The sequence below is a fragment of the Anarrhichthys ocellatus genome, unplaced genomic scaffold (genome assembly GCF_004355925.1).
Source record: "Anarrhichthys ocellatus isolate YVR2014 unplaced genomic scaffold, GSC_Weel_1.0 scaffold76, whole genome shotgun sequence".
Lineage (NCBI taxonomy): Eukaryota > Metazoa > Chordata > Actinopteri > Perciformes > Anarhichadidae > Anarrhichthys > Anarrhichthys ocellatus.
In genome coordinates this window covers 738,331-763,812 of record NW_022280106.1, presented here as the reverse complement: position 1 = coordinate 763,812, position 25,482 = coordinate 738,331, and the positions used below count along the sequence as shown (strand labels likewise).

General features: G+C 40.4%; 1 protein-coding gene across 4 annotated transcripts in view; it reads right to left on the bottom strand.

Moving 5' to 3' along the window:
• myocd (myocardin) overlaps positions 1 to 13,491 on the bottom strand; it is a 62,734-nt gene extending 49,243 nt beyond the window's left edge. For all 4 annotated transcript variants that reach the window (XM_031873849.1, XM_031873850.1, XM_031873853.1 and 1 more), the window contains exon 1: positions 13,213 to 13,491. In XM_031873849.1, coding sequence (XP_031729709.1) covers positions 13,213 to 13,348 — 136 coding nt within the window. In that variant the 5' untranslated portion in view covers positions 13,349 to 13,491. The remainder of the gene's footprint in view (positions 1 to 13,212) is intronic.
• Between the last annotated feature and the right edge of the window lie 11,991 nt (positions 13,492 to 25,482).

Below are 25,482 nucleotides of genomic sequence, written 5' to 3'. Positions count from 1 at the left end.
GTCCCGACCTGAATCCGATTGAGATGCTGTGGCATGACCTTAAAAAGCCGGTTCATGCTCGAAAACCCTCCAATGTGGCTGAATTACAACAATTCTGCAAAGATGAGTGGGCCAAAATTCCTCTACAGCGCTGTAAAACACTCATTATCGCAAACGCTTGATTGCAGTTGTTGCTGCTAAGGGTGGCCCAACCAGTTATTAGGTTTAGGGGGCAATCACTTTTTCACACAGGGCCATGTAGGTTTGGATTTTTTTCCCCCCTTAATAATAAAAACCTTCATTTAAAAACTGCATTTTGTGTTTACTTGTGTTATCTTTGTCTAATATTTAAATTTGTTTGATGATCTGAAACATTTAAGTGTGACAAACATGCAAAAAAATAAGAAGTCAGGCAGGAAGGGGGCAAACACTTTTTCACACAACTGTATATAATATATATATAATTATATACTTAGATAGATAAAGATAAGGATTTCCCTTGAAGTCATTTTGCATGTTATAGCTACACTGTTCTTGCTTTTGGCGTATCATTTCACACCATTTGGTATGCAATGACTACAATGTACTCAGAGCAGGTGAGGCAGTCTAACTAGCAAGGCTTTAAGCAAGTGACGTCATATAAAAAGCAAGAAAGACTACTTGTGGTGGGTGTGTCAAGCAAGCACAGGACCTTGACCCAGGAGACTAGTGTTGATGTCCCGAAAGAAATTAAAAGTGTAGTTGACTTATTTAAAGTTACGCTAGTAACATTTGTGGTGTGGTTTCCGTACTTATGTTACATTGGTTACGTATGTATTTCAAATCAAACCATGATGATTTTCCTTATCATAAGTAGTTTGGCTGCCTAAACACAACCTGAACTGTTTAACGTTAACAACGTGGCATTAAATAACACACACTTCGTGGCGTGAAATGAAACAAGAAAAGCTTTAAATGTGTATTAACAAGCAGAATGTCCTTAAAAGAGGCATGTTCACGTTGGAGAGCTCCATCACCAGCTGACACAACTTCAGTATACATCAAACCCTTTACTCTAATGGAGGACACGACGAGGACTGTTCACAACAGAGTTAGAGTTTCTACTTTGTGCATTATGTGTACCCAATTTACATTTACATTTCACTGACTTTGAATAATGTGCTTTATTTTTATGGAGGGTTTTTGTGATTTTAGTACTAAATGTCCTGTGGTGTTAGAGAAATATAACATGTTGTTTCTCAAAGGTTTTATGTAATAACACTGTTTAAGAAGATTAAATGAAAACCCTTTTTGATTTCATGCATGTACTGTAGAAGGGTCAAAAAACCTGGTCCATTTAACATCCTGACTATAAAATGTAATCCGTTACTACAGGTAGTAGATAGTGACCGTAAGCAACACAACACCTGTATCTGTTTCACTGTCAAACCTGTAATCTTGGCTGTCGGTGTTGTTGATATCTGCTGGATTTTGGATCAGATTCCGGCTGGAACATGTACTGTTGGGAGGTTTTTGGTGTAGAAGCTGTTATTGTTGCCTTGGTAGAAGTGCAGCTAAACTCCGTTAAAGTGGTTTCCGGGCAGCAATAATGCAGCCTGGGCTTTTTGGGAGGGGGGCCTCTCAGAGACAGGCACTAAAGTATTTCAGAGAGAGGGTGAATACAGGTGTTATGTTTTTTAAAGCATGTAATCATGTTCTAGTAGAAAACGAAAATAAAAATATGAATCTGAGGTTTTGCAGAATTGTCCCACATCGATGTCATTGACTGCACACCATTTTGTCATAAAAGTGTAGAAATGTATCATGAGCTGGTTCTGACATAGGCACACAGAAGACAAAAATATCTGACTGTCGAGTGGACAACATTGTTGATGCAAATCAGACAAAGACTATCCTGCTGGGAAGGTTCTAATATAAGAAAAAGTGTCCAACATTTGCCCCGTAAGATTCCATAAATAGACAAAGCAGATATAGTTTATTTATTTTTCTGTATTAACATAAAGTATAAAATTATTAGATGTAAAGTCTCTCATAGCCCGGTCTTTCCAGTTTGTAATTTCACAGTAAAGCCAAGTAGCACAATGCTTAGTATCATTCGACAGCCGTCTACATCAAACTAAAGCAAACAGTGAACCAAAAGCCAGATACCTGATGTAGCTCTTCTTCATTTTAATGAAATTTTCAAGGTGAATTGAAAATGGCCAATGTACATAAACATCGAATGATCAGACTAGATTGCTGTCCTGAGCATTAATTGAAGAACATCTGTAATGAACACATACTTGACCCTGATAAGATCTCCATACAATTGGCTGGAGGGTGATCTCAATATAAAAGTTGGTATTCTGTTGTTTTTGCTGAAGATGATTTCCATAGCTTCTGCTATGCCAGCTTTTAAAAATATGGTCCTGGGTGCCATGTTATACTTGGCCTTTGGGATAAGCAGCATCTAGGAGACATTTGGAGGCAACACTTGAAGGATTCTCTGCTCCACACTTTAATGAAGAGCGTTTCTAGAACAAAGAGGCTTATCAATCACAACACTCAGCCTTGGCTTGGCTGTGAATGAAACAAACTACGTCATGGTGAGCTGGAATCATCTTTTGGTGCTGTGGACCAATGTGTTTATATGTCATGTTATCCTGCTCGGTAAAACTTATCAAACTTTCCAAACCTATGACAAGCTCAACCACCACACAAGTGACTACAATCAAAACCACCAGGACAATCGGAGGAATAACGAAGTCAGTCTTTTTTGTCACTAATAACCTATAATTAAAGGTGCAAGACACAAGATTGGGAGCATTTAGTTGCCTCTAAACAGCTCTACACATGGCGACACCTGAACAGGTGCTCGCAGTAAATGGTGCTAACATCACTAACAATGCAAACAATGGCAAAAGTGCTGACAGAGCTAACAATGTTTACCTGATGGGGAACCTGAGGGTGGGTGCTACGCCTCCGCAATGACGACTTGGGTCTGGATGGCGTTAACAGCTGTAACCGCTGTATGGGAACAGTGTAGAGTGGCAGCCATAAGCTAACCAGTGGAGCATGCTCACATGCACGAACATGCTTGGATAACAACACACACAGGGGAAAGTGACTTATCTATGTCTCTACTCAGGGAGACATTACTCCACTATATCTGTTTGATGCTATATTGATGCTCTAAATGCCGTGTATTGCTCCTTTATGTCGACCACTGGGCTAAAGTTACACTTGATGGGACATTCAGAGTGTCTCACGGGTCACACTGGTTGCTTCCTCCAAGGAGGATATGTTTTTGGTTTGATTTGTTTGTCAGCATGATTATTAATTTTTTCTTACCAAATGGCTTGTTCTCTGTTGACTTCACCCTCCCCCCATTTTGCTGTTTATCTGCTGTACTTTATATTTCAGTATTGTCTAGATCTACAAAAGGAAACTATTTTAACAAAAAGCTGATGTTTGACAAAACAGTTCTTCTCTCTTCTTTTATTTCCAACAGCCGTTCAAGGTTTGGCTTTGACAAACAACCTGAAATTTGAAGTGAAAAACGATTGAAAAACGCTGTGTCGTAAGCTCTGAAGTGGCCTGTATGAGGGAAGAAAAGATTTGTGTGCTCAAACAAGCCCCCATACTGAGATGGACCTAGTTAAACAAATTACATTATATGGAGATTCTGTGCTGTCCATCACCTCACTGATATTTTCATAAACACAGCATATGTGTCCTCAGTAAACCTGTCCATCAGCCTGTTCATTAGATCTAAATGTTTTTATTCTGATTCCAGCCAGTCCATTGTGCTCTCCCCGACTACAGCCCAGAGTATGTTTCTATCATCTCCAGCATGGCCCTAATCACAACCAGGTGCCCCCATTCAAATTAACATATGGTTTTAACTTTCCTCCTATTTTGACAAATGCATACCTGAGTTGCTGACTAGTAAAACCATAAAATTAATACTTTTTCTTATTATTCACAACACATGACGAGAGCAAGGTGGAACAGAGCTGAATGATTTCACCTAGCATGCAACCCTCCTCTGCTGGTATTGTGTACCTTGATACATGACTGGGTCACAGTTATTAGAAGCAGCACCTATTGTACATGGCTGATCCAAGGTCTTTTATTTCATCTGTGTGTTATTTTGGTTATTGGTTGTATTTGAAGAGCGCAATAACACAAGATGCTTTAATGTGATATTTTCATGATCTGCGATTGCAGTTAAACAGGTATATTAACAAAAACAAAGCTGCAGCACTGCAAATGGAAAAGTTTGAATGTCAACACAGATGCATCAGTGCTCAGCACACAGTGTGCTCTGGTTCTTTAACAGTTCAGTCCCAGAGTCAAGTCTCAAGTCAAGACAGTTTAGTCCCAGGTCAAGACATCTACATCCCAAGTCAAGTCTCAAGTTAAGACAGTTTAATCCCAGGTCAAGACATCTACATCCCAAGTCAAGTCTCAAGTTAAGACAGTTTAATCCCAGGTCAAGACATCTACGTCCCAAGTCAAGTCTCAAGTTAAGACAGTTTAGTCACAGGTCAAGACATCTATGTCCCAAGTCAAGTCTCAAGTTAAGACAGTTTAGTCCCAGGTCAAGACATCTACATCCCAAGTCGTCCCAGCACTTTCAAGTGTTGCAGCTCCACTGTGTCATTTAGCCTGAAACAGTTAGGCTAAGAATCATTTTACATAAAAATCTTAAGCGCATGTGGCAGCTTTAATCTGTGCCAATGAAAGCAACAGTAGATGACGAACAGCCTAGGGAAGTGCTGATCATGACAAACCAATATGTAAAAAATTATAGGACGGACTAAGATGTCTCTTTTATTGATATTTATGTCAGGTTGTCAGACAGTGTTATTTAAAGGTTTGAGGGGTAAAGGGGTTGTGAAAACCAGTAAAACATTTTCCCAAACTGAAATAGCTCCTGTGGGAATATATGACTGTCTCTCTGGAGCCCCCATTCACAAAGATGCCATACATGTGATCGATATAAGAGAATGATCCAGAGCTGTCTTTTTTTCCTGCTTGTCTCTCAGGTCTGGAATGCGCTCCTGCTCTCGCATCTGAGCTGTGAGCCGGATCAGAGCTGTATATTGTGTTACTGTTTTCATTTCTACCGTGAGGATTTCTCCCCTTGGTAAAAATTCACCTCCCAAAGCTCTTGTATCCACAATACAACACCTGGAAAAAGAAACTCTTCATTAATCTCCGCAGCCCTAAGATTCTGTGGTTTTAAGCACTCCTGTTTCCAAACCACATGTGAGGCGGCACAGCGGCTGGTCGGCAGAGCCTTTGTTTTAGAATAACTCTGGGTTATTTTCAGGTCATTGTGGGCGAGTGGTTTCTTAATTGAATTTCTAAGCGTTTTGTTTAATATGCCACAGTTAAAGGGCTCTAAAAATAGCCCCCTAGAAGCAATGACCTAATCTTTTCCGGAGGTTGGAGAGATAGATAATCCTAGAAGGTCTTTATCTCTCGGGCTAACAGCTGATGAATGAATTATTACATAGGACCACAGATTAGATCACTGTCAGTGTTGTTCTAAACTAAGAGTTCTAAATCATGTGCACTGATTACAGATACCTCTGGTGCATATGATAAACTGCGTGGACTTTCTTTTTCCTGTCTCCCTCAATGTGTGCTACTCTATCCACACTAATTCCGGAGAAGCTTTTAAAGCTTTTATAATAAATATGCCTGGTATCTGTGGTGACAGATGAAAGAGGGCACTCCTTTAATTGAAGACTCTAACGAATAATGAAAACTTTGAATGGAAGCTTCTGGAGTAAGCCCTTTAATTCCCTCTATATTACATTTGTCCTTGCTCATATCCACAGTGCATATTAGCGACAATCACGGAAAGTTTAATAGCCGCCCAGCTGAGTTTTTGTTTCCAGTGGACAGTAGCTTCAAATCTGAAAATCCTTTTCATAACAGTAAAAGCCATTAAATCATAATAACATCTATTTCCCCTCCTAAAAATTGTCTAAATGTGAGTCAACCAATGAGATTGTTCAATGCCATTTCTGCTGCCTAAATATGGAGCCCAAATGTGCTCATTGAATTGTATGCAATCCTACAACTGCACCGGTAATTTGTTTAGTAATTCAGCATGTTATTAAACCTCATCTCATTATCTAATTATGTACTGTTATTTCATCATTCTAATTTTCATTTTTGTTATTGTGGAGAAAGGGGTTGGTTGGGACACTTTTGTATCGAATATTTTCGTTCCTAAATGGATACGTCCATCCATTATCTAATCCATTATCGATTTCTACTTGTACAGCGCCTTTCGACTCTTCAAGCGCTTTAACACTACATGTTATTCACCCATTCATACACTGATGGCAGGGGCTACCATACAAGGTGCCACCTCAGAACTAACTAACCCATTCACACTTTTCGCTTATGCGTTTCAGGGTCGCGGGTGGGCTGGAACCATCCCAGTTGACATAGGGCAAATGCAGGGTACACCCTGGACAGGTCGCCAGACTATCACAAGGCTGACACATGGGACATTTGAGAAAGTGGGTGGGCTGAGCCAGTCTTCAGCTACCAAGCTCCCCACATTTAAGAGTAGGCCTTAGACTTTCCTCTTTGATAACGCTGATAATTAGGGCTGTCTCAGAATTGCCTTGGACCAGCGCCTAGATGTGCTGCTATAGGCCTAGACTGTTGGAGGACTTCCTAGAAATTACCTAGAAATTACTCTTTTTTGTTTCACAGCTGGAATATTAGTGGGTCAAAGGGCCGAGGTTTGCTATTAAATTAATTATTTAAATGTAGTTAATTAGTGAGTTGCTGATGAGTAGGTATATACTGTATAAATACCACATATAAAGATACTAGTTATCGCTGCTTTAAGCGAGGCAGGCGGCATGTGACTAGTAACAACACTGCTGTTATGGAAAGTGAAATAATGAAATGAAATGTGACATGAAATTAAAGTGCCATTGGGAAAAATACCATTATGAAATAAAACAGACAATTGAAAAAAGGCTATTTCTCAATAAAACAAATCTGTGCAATTGAAAGTAAAATTAACTCCAATTTGGCTCGATAGAAAATAACACTTGAATGATTTCAGAAAGATGTGTCAAGTTTTAATAATTTCTCTTTTAAAGTGTACAAATAAAACCAAATTATTGGTTGTACTTTACAAAATGTATTCATGTGGTTATGTATTTGATAATGACTTCATTGTCTTTCTGAAATGGAACACTTTGGGCTCTATACGTAGCTAACCAGACAAATGGAGGCTCACTGAGACACAGTGATGTGTTCTCAATGGTGACCTCATCTTCTTAATTACTTGTCAGCGATGGAGGGCAGCAGCAGAACACACACGCTCACTTACAGATTTATCAACATAAAAGCTAACACGGTCACCTTTTACTTCACTGGAAGAGCCGTGACTAAGCCGAGTTGCTTGCACTCCACACAAGGGCCTGCCATCTCTCCGCATTACAACAGCCGTGGCCTGTATTTATATTAGCTGCAAAGCAATTTTAACTGTACATTCCAGATAGGTGAACAGCACTTGGCGCAGGCAGGCGAATATTTCAAAGCTTACAACCAAAAAAAAGAATCAGCCATCAATGTCCAGTCAACAGAGCCCTTGGCATGAGGATGTGTGCAGCTTTTTGCAACAACGGTAACAGGTTTATTTATGTGTCTGAGCTCACAGAACCCTGGTACACCTTTCAATAACTTTTACTGTAGTATAACTAAATATGAAACCAATTACAAACTTGGGTCGGCACTACAAACAGGCCCTGAGTTTCTATTCTTTTTATATTATTGAATACAAGTATTTATTTCATGCTTTTTCATCACGTCACACAGACTGGTTTGATAAATAATAAATCTGTTTACTGCCCGTGTGGACTGAGGTAATATTTGCCCCCAGAAATGTTCTATCCATCAACTGATTCTCGTCTTGTTGCTCTCGGCTTCGCTCGGATGATGAATGAACATGTGAGTAATTTCACGGATGAATTAGGAGCTAAAAACAACAGCAGGAAAAACCGGCACACATTCCACCTGTTGCTAAAACGCAGTTTTTTGTTATGGCGTTAAGGTTTTTTGCTGATCGTGGCTGAGATAAAACGCCTGGCAGGTCTGCAGAAAACACTTTAGATAATGAGGATAGTAAGGTAAACATTTGTGTCTTGCTGTATTTACAGAACCGGCCCTTTTTATCATGTCCCCAGTAATATCTGTAATAACATTCATGTCAGATCTCCTGGCATGGAGTTAAAGCTATTGTGCAATGCATGATTGTCGATAATCAGACAGCTAAGTTCATTTCCTCTGATGAAAATCAGAGCTAGCTGTGCAGAGCCGATGTCAAACTGCATGAAATGATCAAGTGTCGGGCTGATCATGTCTATCAGCATCACTGACTAATCTCCTCCAGATGAGAGTAATCTCCACAACTCAAATCAGTGTGGAATCCATGAGGTGATGCACGAAAAGCCAGACTGGAGCAATAAGAGTTGTTTTTACTGCAGGTGTTAGAGAGTCCTGAGCTGCCAAACAATGCTGTTACCCACTCGTGCCTCTCCTCCGCTCTCATTTGACTAAATGAAAAGAGCTTTGCCCAGAATCGTAACAGGTAAATCTCTGCTTTCAGTGAACAACTACAGTGGTGTTGGGCCACCTTCAACTGAACGCTATCCAATCAACATCTGTGATGTGAGGCCAGTGAAGTCTGATCGCATGTGACCTAAGACTTGTTCATCAAAAAGTTTTAGACCAAAAGACGATCCAGATACCGATCAATCAGTGAACCTCAGAATGATTTTAAATCAAGGATACATATATTGCATCGTTTCATTTCTTCCCTGCCTCTGTATTATGCCTGGTACTGTGATGGTAAATAATCTTTTGAGGAATTCTGCCCAATCCAAATGGAGTTCGGGCAGCAGTACACTAGTAACACCTCCAATGCAAAATTGTGTCACTGATGCCATCAAGTGGACTCTTAAAAGCTCTGGTAGCGTGAAGATGTACAGTCATTCTCACCAGTTACTGTTTACAAAAGTATAATGACAAAGCAGAAATATATAGTGAAGATCATCCACAGAGAAAAAGTCCCTGATGAGATAACAGCTCTCAACAGTTACTTCTGGCAAATAACCAAGCCCAAACTCTTCTATTTCTGTCTCTTACACACACACACACACACACACACACACACACACACACTTTTAGTGAATCCAGGGAAAAGGGGGGAACAGTGTGTGTTCTGCCACTGCTCACTATGTATAGGCCTACTGCTGAGAGGTCGTGCTAAGAATGGCAGTTGGAACAGTTGATATTATCAACTGACTTTAGTTCCTCACTGTTATAATACATCAGTGCATTCGATGGCCAACAAGCAATGGGAAAGTACAGAAATGAAAGGAGGCATTTCTGCTTGTGGTTGAATGTGTTGACAGAAATGAAGCAAAGCCTCCAGGCTAGTTCAGGGAGTCACCGTGGCCACACCAGCTTCATCCTGAGCCTGCACATCACCCCCCACCCCATGCTCAGTTAAGGTCAGGTTCTTGTGGGGTGGTGACAAGGCCAACGTCTAGAAGCCAAATATCAATGCTGTACATGTTCTACACTCACTGTTGACTTAGCTGACTAAAAGAATGGTTTGAAAATGCTTTTCTGAAGGATTCATTAATAAAATAAATCATCAAAATCTAAAGGGGTTTGGCGAATATTCCAACTCACTACAATCCATTAGAAATGGTAGAAATAGTTATTCTTATTTCCCGCACATTATATTACACAATATGCAAATGTAAATGGGGATTCCAAGTGTTCTCCATACTGCCTGCAGTAAAATTCTGTTGAACAAATGTTTATTTTTTTTCTTTTTATGTACTTATTCATTTACAAATGTATTAATTTATGTATTGATGTTCACCTAAAAATATTCACATTAAATATATTAGAACAATGGAATTAGCCTTTTACATGCCCGCCTTATTTAAATCTTTCGAACATCTCCAGGCTACTAAAATAAATTCCACCAAAACTCTCATGACCTTATTGTTCTTTAACGTACCTTTAGCTTCATGGCCCGATCTGTACTATCATCTCTGTTTGTTATGAACCTTTATGGACTGGATCATTACAATACATTACTGTTTACTGTTACAAGTTTACTGTTTAAAACCATTGTTGTATTTCTTATAGACAGTTGATTTAATATCATTTATATATCTAGATATTTATTTCAAGCTTGAACTTCAAATTTAAATCAACCTAATGACCCAGTACGTGCTTTCAGGTCAGAGTCAAAACACCAGAAAAAGTCGCTAGATTTGTCGCTAGTAGCTTTTGACAAAAAACGTCGCCATGAGGGTTCAGAAAGTCGCCAGATTTAGCGAGAAAGTCACCAAGTTGGCAACACTGGCACCGGCTAAATATGTCCCCAGAGCAACATTGGACATAACAATAGTTCCTCTCACATATTAAACCAAACAAAAATTCCATCTTCATAAAAACAAGTTGTACAAATAGTAATATATAAACAAGCATATTAAAGCTACTGCAGATGTAAAAACAAACGCATTTAACTTACCAGAGCTGCTGTTCACTATTTAACACCCTCCTTTCTTTGTTAATAAAGAGTTTAATCTCACAGTTGTTCAGTACATCCGTGCGTTTTAGTTCCAGTAAGAACTTCTCGATTCATGGACGCCAGTGAAGACAGTCGAGCCTCCCCAGTTGTATTTCTTGAATACGTTTTAATGCGTTTGAGGGCTGAAAATGTCCGCTCGACAGAGGGAGCAGATATTGGCATTGTCACCGCCCAACATGTCACGCTAGCCCACTGACCAATCACGTATGGCTAGGCCAGCTAGAAGGCTCTGACACGTCAAAGAATACGCCCAACATGTCAAACTAAAGATCTGATTGGTTGAACACTATGACAATCAACAATATCGTCCCCATTCACTTAAACTGCAAAGGGATTCACTTGCAGGCCTCGGGCCTCTCTTCTTACCTAGAGACACAGAGGTGAAATGTGATTGGATAAAAGCTCTACTTAAAACAAGCTGCACTGGAAGCAGAGCAACTGAAGAAGACAATATAATTAAAAATTATAATATATGTAGTGTATTTATGAAAAATTATTAAATTATAAAATAGCTATAACTTTGTGATTCTGTCTGATTCAGAGAAGGCCTTGCTGGCCCACCACTGCTATAGAGTGTATATACAGTATACAGTATATCGACAGTATACAGAGAGTGTTAGGACTGTCTGCTGACTTAATGATGTGTTCATACTGCGTGTCCACTGTATTCGTGACAGTCTTATCTTCTGTGTTTGGAGTCTTTGGCAGGAACACTTGTTTTGTTGCTCTCGTCCCTGACGTCTACAGTCTGTTTGGAAGAATAAGGCGATTGAATGAATGGCTGAATTTGAGGAGATTCCAGTTTATGTTCATCTGCCTCTTCAATTACTCTCACTCCTGCGCCACACATGACATCATGGAAAACTTTTAGGGTCTAGGAGTGCGGAGGGAAACGCTGTGTGTTGCTCTTGCTATCTCGAGAGTCCGTGGGGATACATTGGTCTAAAAATAGCAATTTGAATCACAGGATTCCTGAGATACTTTTACCTTCAGCTCTGTGATGCGAGTGGCATTTAAGCCAGCTTGATTTGGGCTGTGAAGCTGAGAAGCAGAGATATTTCACAATGGATTAATCATCAGATGGATTCAATAAAATGTTCAAACAACCTTGTTTTATCTGGCCCGTGGACTCGCTTGGCAAAGATGAGTGACTTGCATACTTACCTACTTACCTGCTGTATGTACGTTGGCTGAAATAAGACTTTTTAGTTTTTAAACAAGACAAAACAATAATGCTCGTATCAAATCGAGGTGAGCTTGTTTGTGTTTTACTCTCTGCTTCTTCAATTGATTCAGACAACTTCATCAATCACTTGAAGACTATCATTACTGTCCTTGAAACCGAATGCTCAAGACAACAACAAGTGCACTTGGCTCTTCTAAATGGCTCTTTAAGGTCAACAGCAAGCATGAACTCGGTTTCACATCCAAATGATTCCTTTCCTTAGAGGCACCGATGAAAAAAATGGTGCTGAAATTAGGACTTAATGAATGATAACATGCAAACTACTGAGACATCATTAAAGTCGGACGCGGTGCTCATCCCAAAGAGAGTAAAATCTCAAAACATAATCAATCATAGCATAAAATAGAACAATGACAATTGAAATAAATATATGAAGTTTGTTATTACATAATCCATACAATGTTGAGTCCAGCATTTTTTGCCTTATTTTAACCCTTTTTACACAGATTGACCTGCATACGTGTTGTTTATGTCTTTAGTGATCAGCAGTGTGTCCACAACAAATTCAGATCTCCAGAAACTTTTGTTTCATTAAAGAGCCAATCCAAACGTTGTTTGAGATACTGGAGCAAAAACAATATATTTAAACCAGTACTGGAAACAGAAAAGATGGTAATAGACATTCAAATGTATGAAATGTATGACAAAAAAGATTTCCATTGTCAGTAATGAATTTTGGCATAATTGTATACAGTTGGATAAAAAAATAGCTTTAGTTATATTTAAATCTGTTTCTTAAAGTACTGGTAAATGATAAAAGTCTGATTGATCAACAACGTCATTCAGCTGGATGTTTAAGATCAAAATGAACATTCTAATCTCTAAACTCTAAATCTGCCATATAGGAGACTTTGAGTTTTCTTGCATATTTAAAATATGCTTTAATGCCCCTTAAAAGTTTGTTTAAAATCCTGTGAATTATTTCTGTAACATTACATATGCATAACTAAATAAGCTACAATCAATACAGTTCAGAAAGAAAACGTAGTAGTTATTAATAGAATGTGGGTGTGGTTCAGTCAAACTGACTGCTTGACAGTGTTCGGAGACATGAGCATTGTACCACCAGACATCACAGAGCACAGACACAAACATCTCTCTAGTTAAACGGTTCTAAACTGTGTGATCAGAGTAAGAAGCCTATTGACCTCAAAGTGAACTACTGTGCAGCTGCCATGGCAGCAAGAACGATCACATGTTCAACACTGTTCTCTCTATAATCAGTTTTCCTTTATTCTAAAAGTTGCAGTGTTGGTAACATCTTCAGAGGCTGTCATCTGGAGAATCATTGGGATTCTTTGGACTGGCCAACATCATGGCTCCCTGGATGAGAAAAAGAAGAGCTTACCTTTCCGTCCCTCTGTTGGTGGCAGCTGCTTCTTCACTACATGATTTCTCCTCTCCGTCAGCTGAGCAACGTGTCCGGGTCGCTGTCTGTCCTCTGGACCATTGACCAGGACCTCAGAGCGTTTCACTGCACTCATGGCCCACACTTCAATCCTCGCTAGACGACATCTCTTCTCGGGTCACCTCAACTTCCCTTTCAAAGAGAACAGGACCCAATGAGAGAGCATACTGCCATCACATTAAAGTGAGAACACTTGAGTCTGACTGCTCCCTCAGTCAGCTATAACAGTTTGAGAGCCAACATTAATTGAGTTTGAACCAGCACGAAGGACACAGCAAACAACCATTTCAGTGTTTGCATTTGAAAAATCCTCGGTGGTGGAGCTGGAGTGAAGTCATGTTCGTTTTTGCAGAATACAACGCGAGTTCCAGATTTTGTATTGTTTCTTCTCAGAGGTCCATCTCAGCTCAGGCAGAGCGTGTGTCTGTTTGTTTACAGAGCTTTAAGCCTGCTTTCAACCTCGCAGATGCATCCCTCCATCAGCCACTATCCTCCGCTGCAGCCAACTTATCAATTTACACAATTTACAAAGAGCAGACCTTCCTACCTCCTGAGCAAATATTAAACACATCTACTCTGTGGATTCAGTAGCTTAGAGAGCCCCCACAAGGTGTCGACGTGAAAAATGAGCCTCTTACTCAGATCCCAGACAAGCCAAGTCTTCTGTGCAGCCGGTCGCTCCATCCACTCCATCATCTCCTGAGGCCTGCACCATAGGGCACCACAAACATACATTACTGTTTTCTTTAATAAGCTCTGTTTGGAGAAGCGCTCATATGCTTACAGGACAATAAAACTCTCATAAATGTAGTGGCTTATAAAAATAACACGTATTAGAGAACTCTCCCTTAGTAGTGTAGGTAGGGTCACACAGATTAGGTTGGGTCAAGGAACCAGTTTTACTGCACAATTGTTGCCACAAGAAAAATGTCATTTTGGGATCAAACAGTATAGATTTATACTTCAATATTTAGAATATAGAAACGTGCTGAGGGTATCCCGGGACGATTAAATCCAAAGAAAGGCTCCCAATGCAAAGCAAATGAGATTGAATCACCACACTTTGAATTATTAGGTCCGGTACATTGTGAGAGCCACCAAGATCAATTTCAACATACCATTTCCTATCACTGATTCGGCCAAATACTCTCCCGCCTGTTTCTAACTCAAGGTGATTTTCAGTCCACCAGAGAGCTGAGCACAATCTGGCAGCCATATGTAGGCCAGTGGTTGTCCGGCCTTAGCAGGCTACCTGGGTATCTCCCCATCTGAATAATGTCTGGCTCCATCAACTGCCAAGATGGTAGTAAACCCAGAACCCAAATCTAGGATTCAAAACTTCATCTCAGTGTCTATGAGGATAATCTATGAGGATTTTTCTACAGTCTTCGGTAAAATCCAGAAAAGAAGTCAAGACGTCTGCTGTACATTTAAAACAACCAGCTGTTTGCAGCCTGTGCTGCCTAAGCCCTTCAAAATGGCCGCCAAAGGGTGTGTTATCACCTGAAAGCCCTCGGTTATCTTTCAAACCTCTTAGGACATGAATTTGAACTCACTAATTTATGTGGCCACGCTGTTGTAAAAACTCAGAAAAGTTTTCTGGGATTCCAGTCGCCTCTTCTAGGAAACAACACTGAAGGCACTGCATCTACTCAGGCCGTATCTTGACACACAGATTACATTTAGTGTGGTTAAAGGAACAAAAAGGGGTTGCACGCTTTACTGTACATAAACATCACCCGGGGGAAAACAATAACAAACCGGTGCATTTACCGCAGAAACCAGACAACAGTTACTGGGCTTCTCTGTGGAGCATCAGGAGGAACCACTTTAATGAAGCCTTAACTGATGGGCCTGACTTTAAAGCCCACCCAGAGACAGAAAGGGCCTTCTCTGACAATTTATACCACAGTGACAACTCCTCTGGAAAAAAGGTGGAGATAGGCAGAGGAAAACAGACAAAGAGAACTATAATGATGTTTCATATTAGCTCATACTATAATAAGTTATCGGTGAATCTGCTGGTTTTACAACACAAGAGTGACAGAAGAAAAATGCCCATTTACTTAAAGGCTTGAAGAGAAAAGTGTGGATGAAAGAACGAGAAAAGGAAAACAAGGCTGTCTTCAAAAGAGCCAGGTTATAGTCTGATGCTATCTGAGGCGGCGTGGAGTGAATGGTGGCCTGTATCTCTGTGTCAACACAATGAGAGCCGAGACACGTGGCACTTGGAGCTCCATCGAGATGAGCCGATAGGAGGTTCCACTTAACAGTTGTCCTCTTATTGATTGCCTCGGTTGGGCCAAATGCTTGTTGTATTATCTGCCCTTCTCCCTAATAACTCACAGATTAAGGAGTGACTGGAAAGGCCGACGGCCACTTGCTTCGGGATGTTTACGACCCTCCTATATCCTCTGCATGGTGGGATGTTAATCTTTATTACCTGGCACTGTTTGACTTATTACTCACAGAACTTGTTTGTGTGATGTCACACTTAAAGACGCCATGTTGGAGATTTTGTCACTGATGTAGCAAAATATGTAGCATATGTAACTTATGAAACCTTTAAAGTTGAACTTAGGTTCATATTTATTTCTGATAAGAATTAAATCTTTGCTGTTTATTTTGACTTGTGTACTTATTTGGTCAAATTTAATTTGTAAATACCAAAAGCAGAAATTTAAGGGGCTTATTTTTCTTCAATATGATCAACAAGTGTTGTAACTGGTACTTAATAAAAAGCCAAAGGTACAACCCTTTTGGGGAAATTTAACTTCGACTCCCAAGGTGCATTTCGGCAAGAAACATCCAATCCCCAAGCTTCAAATTCAGTTCTGTTCTTTGCTAACAGCAGCTCAAGATTTAGATGATAACTGAAAACAGATTCGCTTTTGGATTCAAAGTCAGTTTGGGAAGAATTCTGCAAAAAAGATGACATGAAATAATAAAATGTTGGCCATAGCATTAGCCTGTAGGGTTTCAAAAGCCAGTGGCCACTCCCACTTGGTGCAACATCAGTGTGGGAGGGTACTGAAGTAGTTTGTGATATCACTGCAATTCCACTGGCCAACTCTGGGGTTAGCGTTGTCAGACCTTGTCCTCCATATTTGATGACCACAGCACTGATTGCAACTGCTGCCAATAACTTGAGTGTTTAAGTTAGCATGTAAAGGCTAACTAGCTACCTTTTTCTAAGCTAGTTTGTCACTTTGATGTTCAGGTTGGCACATGGATTGGAAACTTAACAGCAATAAATAAATAAAGGGACAGACACCTTAACTTTTGAAGGATACCAACACTATGTGGGGAAAAATCTGTATCAATATTAGGCTACACAGGGCTATAATTTGGTCCAGTCAGTAGTGGACCACAGAAGTTCCGTTGGACTCTAAGTGTTGCTGAATTATAGACTACGATAAGACAAAAAGTACTTCTTGTCATTTGACAATGTTAGGAAAAATATGCAAGAACTTATTTTACATTATTAAGCACCAATGGTGGGCTGCTGGTTACTAGTAGTCAACTTCCTATTATAGTATTCTACTGTATGCTCCAACAAAGTCACTACACAATTTCTTGTGGCATTCATGAGCAGCTTTACTGTGATTGAGCAATGAGACAAAAAAAATACAGACTGCAGTATTTCCTGTTGAAGCACCTTCTATTTCTATGTGTATAGATTTAGAGCCAAAGATTCACACATTTAGCCTTTACTGAATTATTCATTTGAGGGCTCCCATTGAGTATGTTTTATTTCCTTTTGTCTCTTTCCTGCTCCTCTCACACTCTCCGGGGCTTGTTGGTGACCACCAGCCGAGCTAAAGCACAGCCAACTTTACGGGAGGCGTTCATGGCTTGTGATATGGGGTTAGCCCAGGATTTCCAACTGATGATTGTGAATTTATGTTGCAATCAATATGGGAGATCCTCCAGCTGAGCCCATTTTGATCATTCCTTCTGCTTAATGATAGTCGGCTGTTTCCAGATCAGTGCTGTTATAATACAGGTTGACTTGTTTATGAGCACCAATCTGACCAACACTCTTTACTGAAATGCTTTCATCGTAAAAGGCTTTCCTTCTTCTACTCAACATTATCAAGACAAATGGTAATCTCCAATCATTTCAGCATCCAGTACTGTACCATGCATCCTCATGTCTCCTGCAGCTTTGATCCAGCAGCATGATGCCGCCACGACAAATTCCTTGTAGGTGCAAACTTCCTTGGCAATAAACGGTTCTGATTCTGATTCTGATTCTGATAATACTTAGCATAGTGGAATATGAGCCGGTATCTGTGATGGGTGACATACTGTATTTGAATGAGACAATGTGCCCCTCAACAGGCCAGAGGTATGCTTGTATCCTCCTCTGAATGCAGCCAAGATTTTCACTCTATTGATATATGGTTTGTGTATTGCTCGGCTCGAACCTGAGCCTTTACTCACACTGTGGTTGAAACAGGTGGTGTCTCTGGATTTGTTTGAAACTAAATAGACTTGCGAATAATGAAAAGGAATCAGCTCCATGTACATGACGCTTCACTTTAGACAAGTTGTTATTAAATTATTTTTTAACAGAGGATTTGGCAAGATTTAGAACTTTTGCCATTCTATAATAAACAATGGCATGGCCATAATGAAAATATTTACTTAATTCTCTAAAGTGACTTATGGCAACTTTGGCCACTAAACAGAGTGTCATGAGTGTTATGGCGTCAGGTGCCACAGTCTGTATAAATACTGCCTGTACACTTGTTTATAGGAAAACCCCCATCTGGCTTCAGCCAACAGTCACACACACTGGTGACCCCTAGGATTTTTCAAATGGAAAATATAACAGGACTGTTTGCTAAGCGGGGGGATAGCTGTACGGCAGTCAACTGTCAAGTGACAGACAAGACAACGTTGTAAAAGACTGCAGGCTCCACATCCCAGCCCTTTCTCAACCTGTAAACACAGAGCCTGGCTTTTGAAGAACTTTCCAAAAAAGCCCAGTGGCCTTTTTTCTTCCCCCATTTACGGGATTTATAAACGATGACAGCGTTACAGTGCTGTGCAAACTTAAAAGTTCGAGAAGGTAATAACTGAAGGAATCAGCAGAAATACAAACAAATGACAAGGAAGGAAAAAATAAAAAACAGCAACTCTTAAAATAAGACTTGAAGATGAAATGGTGTACGCTATCGCTGAACCATTTTGGCCCTAGCTCTTTCTTGGATTTACTGTAGGACATGGGATTATTCATTTGAAACTGCATTGAACAAGACTCACATTTTCTGTTACTTTTTCCTATTTTATGACCAATGTGGTTTAGTCTAGAAGGCCCCTAAAAGCAGCGAGTGACAGTTGACGCATACACAGAGCTGCCGTAACTTATGGCAGATAGAGCGTTGGAGAGATGTGAAAGGTCAGATGTTTCAAATAAACCAAGAAAGGCTACAATATGGCTTTCTGCTGCACATTGTGAATCAACATAAGGGACGTTGGTAGTTAAAGAGTTTGGTATAATGTCACAGCTCCTCTCAATTATTAGAAACAGTTTGAATGAATTAATTGAGGGATTTCTATACGGCAGCACAACAGAGCCTTTATTGGTCAGTATAATTTATGACTCAAATAAGTAAAAAGGTTGATGTGAAATCTAAAAAGAAAAGTCCCCTAAAACATGGCACATTTTTTAAATATTGCTCCATTTCTTTGTGCATATTTTCCACAAATATACATGTGTATCTACTTACAGTAATGAGATAATATCTCTTTGCACCTTCTGGAAACAATAAGACAGACAGTCAGACAGTCAGGGTGCCTTGTGCATTGGCATCAGGCACCAAGCGACGTGACAAAGCGTTGCCATTTCATGCCCTGGTAATGAGAAAGGGCTTGAATTGCCCATGCATTCACTCCATTGACGTTTCAGAAAACCCTAAGCCACTAAGCCAACCGACGAGATGAATCATGACCATAATCTATTTGATTTGGAGCAAAAAAAAAGCGAGATTTTTGAAAAAGGGTAATGCAAAAGGCTTGTGTAAATAATACATTTTGTTTGAAGATTGAAGCCCCAGAAGCTCACCTGTATAGCGAGCACCCCATGTAAAAATGTGTTTTTCACTAAATTCAAAATGACAGAAAATGTTGGTAGGCGGAGCTTAAGGGTTCAAGGGGCTTTTTTGTAGACCTCATTCGGTTGCATGTGTGTGTAAAATTTCAAGTTAATTGGACCTATGGGATGACGGGGCTAAATTCTAGGGGGCGCTAGCGAGCAATTTTCTCATACTCGAGCATGGGACCCATAAAATATCTAATTTTCCCGCAGTCCTGATATGCATACCAACTTTGGCGCGTTTTGGGATATGATAAAGCCCCCAAAAAGGCGATTCTTTGGAGAGAAAAATAATAATAATTCCTACAGTTTCAATAGGGTCCTCGCGGCCCGACGTTGACGGTGCTCGGGCCCTAATTAAGTAAACAGTGTTGCTAATTTCTCTACTCAGAAGTTGTCAGAAATAAATTTCGGTGAACTATTTTCGTAATATAAGAGACAGTTTCCAAACAAACCGCCATGTTGGTCCAGTCTGTGCAAACACGTACCACTTACTAGCCAATAGCGGGTGCTGTAAACATTCACTTTCCGCTTTTGCACTTCCGGATTGTGGGTAGTGTAGTGCAGCATAGCTCGGGGAAGTACGTTGGATGATTACAACGTTGTGGCTTACAATCAAAATCCTCCATTTAGAATATGAATGAGATTTTCACTTTCAGCATCCAACAGTTTGGCTGAAAAGACAAAATAGCATCTAAAGAAAATCTTGCAGCAAATGCTGTTTGAAGCATTTTAATGCATAGAATTCCATATGACATTGGTAAACTACACACATCATGCTTTCTTGTTGTGTATTTGAGCTGGATGTTGTTGTCCAAATCAGACACCAGGAACACATTGTGCAAACACAGCATGTCTGCAGGGTCTCAGTTTGGTGATGTATATGTCTTTGTTGCAGAGGTACTTTAAGATCCAGACAGATCATTTGTTTATTTTTACTTGAAAATCTAGAGTATTGTGGCTCCAACACATCTTCCAAACTTCTGTCAAATGGCTGCAGTAAGTGTGTGAATTTAGTGATTAGTATGAGAGGGTAAGTGAGGAGCTGCAGTCAGCCCGATGTTTCTGCTCCTGTCAATGCAGCTGGGCTTCTAGTATTCCCCTCCTTCAAACTGTTTAGCTTGACGGCCTTTATCCACATCAATCACATGAGGAATCGAGCCACAGGCGTTTCATCAACGCTTTTCACAGTGAAAACAGTGGAAGATGTCCCAGACCCACTTGCACACACATCCAACAGAAATGAGCTGGAATAGTGTGCAGCAGCAGGGTCTTGCGTGGTGTCTTGTCTGGTCACACATGCCAAGAGAGATTAAGATATTCCACAGAAGAGGATCCGTTAGTATTTTACAGTTCACCAGATGTGTTAGGAAAAACACACTCTATGAATACATCATCTTCCATGTCTGCTCCTCAGAACTCACCAAATACTTCAAAGGTGTTAGCACGTGGTGGATAAGGAAATATTACTTCAACATTAAGAGCCCTAAGCAGATTCCCCTCCGTGTCCCTCTCACCCTGGTGCCGAAAGATGACAGCACCCAGCGGAGCTCCAGGGGAAGGCAACCTGAGGAGGTCAAAGGTCTAAATATGCCAAATATCAATACCGGCACACTCACCAAGACACACAGAGGCAGACATGCAGTGAGTTAAATGGTCCTCTGTTCACCCTGTGAGCATCAGACCTCACTCTGTACGTCCTCCATGTTGAGAGAGGATTTACAATCAAACAATGTGCAAGTCTAAACATCTTATTGTCACCATAAAAAAAGGTAGCAAAGGAAAGTGCAATTACAATTCATCACATTCTTTGTCTTTCACAAACCAAGAGAGAAAGACGGTTAAACTACAAGATGAAAAATGGAAACGAGGAGAAGTGACCATGGCCTTGTCTGAACTGGGCTAAAACTGATCCAACTCACAGGAACACAGAGGACCAACTTAAAGAGCTTTGGGGATTGTGCAGGAAACCCTTGACAGAATTTATGTTTCTTGGCCAAACTGATAATTTTCAAGGGAACAGAGTTATCCTGAAACTGGAACTTCGGTCAGCATCAGTTAATACAGTGTTCTGATGTCTGGACCTCGACAAATGTAAATTAATCTTTATATCATGTTTGATTATTATTTGTGCATGACATATCATTTAATTTGCACAGCCCACACTTTACAGTTCATCAACAGTCCTAAAGATAAACAGCAATGCAATAAAAGTGAGGATCACACCATGCAAACATTAGTTGATTCGTCGATTTAAAAAAGATGTATTTAATAATATTTTCAGTAGTTACATTAGCCTGATCCAGCTTTATGTCATATATGATAAAATATCTCTAACTTTTGGAGTGTTGGTTAGCTCGGTGGAAAGGTCCCCTATTTCTAATCATGGGGCTGTTTATGTTTATTACATATATGTGTTCACTGCCTTAGGGATGTTTTGTTCCATTTACGGTGATGGATGCATGTTGCACCTGCTATGTAGCTGACTATGCTTTGTCCTTTCTCTGGATAAGTCTGGATAAACAGAAAAAGGAAGCTGTATAAAGTTAATGGTAGGCTGTTTTGTGCTCAGGCTTCACAGAACACATCTATAGAAAAGGTAATACTATCAGGTTTGACCATGAGGGCTGGGTGCTGTGATTCCAGGGTTCTGTGTGAAGCCCTGTATCAGTATCATTGTCAAGTTGTCAGCTCTGCAAGAATTAATCACTAAGCTTTTCTATATGTATCTATTTGTTGTACAAGTGGCTGTGTTTGCTAGTGAGTTGGGAATGTTCCAACACTCTACCTATCCTGCAATAACCTCTGTGTCATCACTGCTCCTCCATGCTGCTGAACAGGCTCCCTGCCTGGCATCATGAATAATGGCCTGTGTGTTTAACCTGCTCAATACAAAGAAGCCATGTAATCTAAATACATAAGGCAATATAAATACAAAGGAGCCGTACTCTGAGTGTGTGTGGACCAGGGGTGTGCGACTGGGACATTTTGGCTGTGCCTCCTGCTCCGTCTCTGGTTGGGTAGGCTGGCACTCTCAGTGTTTAAAAAGCTCCCGGAAAGTTTACAGAGAGTGTACTTCTGCTGGGCTTTGTGTGACAAGCTTTAACGCACCATACCCATCAGCAGCAAAACAGCCACGGACCTCCCTGGAATCCACTCTGCCACTTTCCATTCAAGCATTTCCATGCATTCCCCAGCTTCCTTTAGTGTCCCATCTCAAAAAAACTCTGTTGACAATTCATACTGTCAGGCTGCAAGCTAAGAGGCTACTGTGTGTTTACCTTGCTTTTGTCCTGCCGTGTGTCACTATGTAGAATCGGACTAATCTGGATTGGAAAGGAAGACGCAATTTCCACTGCAAACAGTTAGGTCAGGCCTATAAAGGAAAAGGCTCTTACGAAGTGACCGTTCTAAAAAGCTTTTATTTCACTCACATTGCCTTAATGACAGAAAAGTGGTGCATTTGGCCTTTAACTAACCAGTTATATAACACTTTAGGCATAGTCGGTCTGTTATGACAACCCCTTCTCTCGCCCAACGTGTCAGATATCGCGGCTTGGTCAGTGCTCCTCAGCATCTGATACTGACGCATGGAGGCACTGTTTAGCGTCTCTATGCGATGCACCGGGCCCGCAACCAACTCAAGGTAAAGATCAAGGTACATTTTCGAATTAGTCTGCTCAGGGTCTACTAACCAGAAGCCACTTAACAAGGCAGGGCCTTCAAACATTACCTCTCTCTCTCAGTTTGTTCACAATCTGTTTCCTCTCCGTCTGCTGAGGCTTTTAAAACAATCAATACCAAAAAAGCAACAGCAGATCATTTTGACAATTTTTTCTGAAAATCTCTGCTCCCTTAATTACTGACTGCTTAACTCATGTCTTCAAACTAAGTACTTACACTGGATCATCCCGAAGGTCTGGAAAGCACCATCTTTATGATGCCTCTTCATAAAGGTGGAGATAAATCTGTCGAACATAGCCAATTTTAAAACTGCCCTGCTTCTCAGAGATCCTTGAATCTCTAGTCAATAACCAATAATAACCCTTTCTTTGTTAACAAAAACGTGTTTGTTGAGTTGTAGATCCACTCGGGTCTCAGCAAAAGTTTTCAAAAGCACCGTAGCTTGTAAGTGTCCTGTCGTGCTATGATGTCGTGTTGCTGCCTTGGTTAGCCTTCTCAGGTTAGCGTAGCGTAGCTCCAAACAGCTCCAAACATCAAGACACTCAGTTGCAAATAAAACGCATTCTTAGCCAGAACATGTACGCTTCTCCGACGCTGTCAGCCAGAAATACCGTTCGTAGAAATCCTGGCTGGGTCAGCGCTGCTAGCTGTGGGGTTGGCCGACCCTTTCTTACGATGTCCAGCTTTTCTGTAAATGTCCTTGAGAAATCCGTTTCTCCTCCTTCAGCCATTGAGTGTTAAAAAAAACAAAGCTAGGTGAAAAAAAAAAAGAACCTACACCAAGCAAAATGCAAAAAAAATCATAATTTAAAATGTCATGTCAATGTCATAACTTCTTACATATCTTTCAACTTGAACTGTTACTACTACGACTAAGTTCTGCTACCTGCTTCAGCGTCAAAACAGTCACGCTGGCCCACTGACCAATCACGCTGCACGTTATTGCTGAGCCAGCCGCACGTTAATGCTGACGTACTTGTAGACTACTTCGGTAGCTCTGGCATGTCAAAGGATACGCCCAACATGTCAAACTAAAAATCTGATTAGTTGAAGACTATGATAATCAACAATATCGTCCCCATTCACTTTAATCTGCAAAGTCTACCTAGAGGGCCTCGGGCCTCTCTTCTTACCTAGAGACACAGAGGTGAGATCTGATTGGATAAAAGCTCTACTTAAAACAAGCTGCACTGGAAGCAGAGCAACTGAGGAAGACAGTTGCTGTGCAATCAGAAAATAAGCTAATGGGAAAAATAATTCTCATACATGTAGTGTATTTGTGAAAAAATATTAAATTATAAAATAGCTATAACTTTGTGATTCTGTTTAATTAAGCCAGCAGAGAAGGCTTTTTGACGGCCCACCACTGAGTTCCAGAAGATTCTGTGCTTGGACCAATCTTATTCACCTTATACTATATGCTTCCTTTAGGCAATATTATCAGAAAACTTTCATAAACTTTCATAAACTTTCATGAACTTTCATTGTTATGCAGATGACACTCAATTATATCTTTCGATCAAGCCAGATGAAACCAACCAGCTCGCTAAACTGCAAACATGTCTTAAGGACATAAAAACCTGAATGACTTGCAACTTTCTGATGTTAAACTCAGACAAAACTAAAGTTATTCTATTAGACACAGAACACCTCCGAAATCAGTTATCTAATGATATAGTTTCACTAGATGGCATTGCGCTGGCCTCCAGCAGCACCGTAAAGACTCTCAGAGTTATCTTTGATCAGGATATGTCTTAAAACAAACTTCAAGGACTATTTCACCTACGTAACGTTTCAAAAATCAGGCACATCCTGTCTCAAAGTGATTCAGAAAAATGAGTTCATGCATTTGTTACTTCTACTAGATTACTGCAATTCTTTATTATCAGGCTGCTCTAATAAGTCTCTTAAATCTCTCCAGTTGATCCAGAATGCTGCAGCTCGTGTACTAACAAAAACTAAGAAAAGAGATCATATTACTCCTGTATTAGCTTCTCTGCACTGGCTCCCTGTAAAATCAAGAATATAATTTAAATTCATTCTCCTCACCTACAGAGCCCTAATTGGTCAGGCACCATCATATCTTCAGGAGCTTATAGTACCATATTACCCCCACTAGAGAGCTGCTCTCTTAGAATTCAGGGTTACTTGTGATTCCTAGAGTCTTAAAACGTAGGATGTGAACCAGAGCCTTCAAGCTCCTCTTCTGTGGAACCAGCTTCCCGTTTCAGTCCAGGGGTCAGGTTTATAGTCAGGGCTGGCTCAGGTTTATGGTTAGGGCTGGCTCAGGTTTATGGTTAGGGCTGGCTCAGGGTTATGGTTAGGGCTGGCTCAGGTTTATAGTTAGGTCTAGCTCAGGTTTATGGTTAGGGCTGGCTCAGGTTTATAGTTAGGGCTGGCTCAGGTTTATGGTTAGGGCTGGC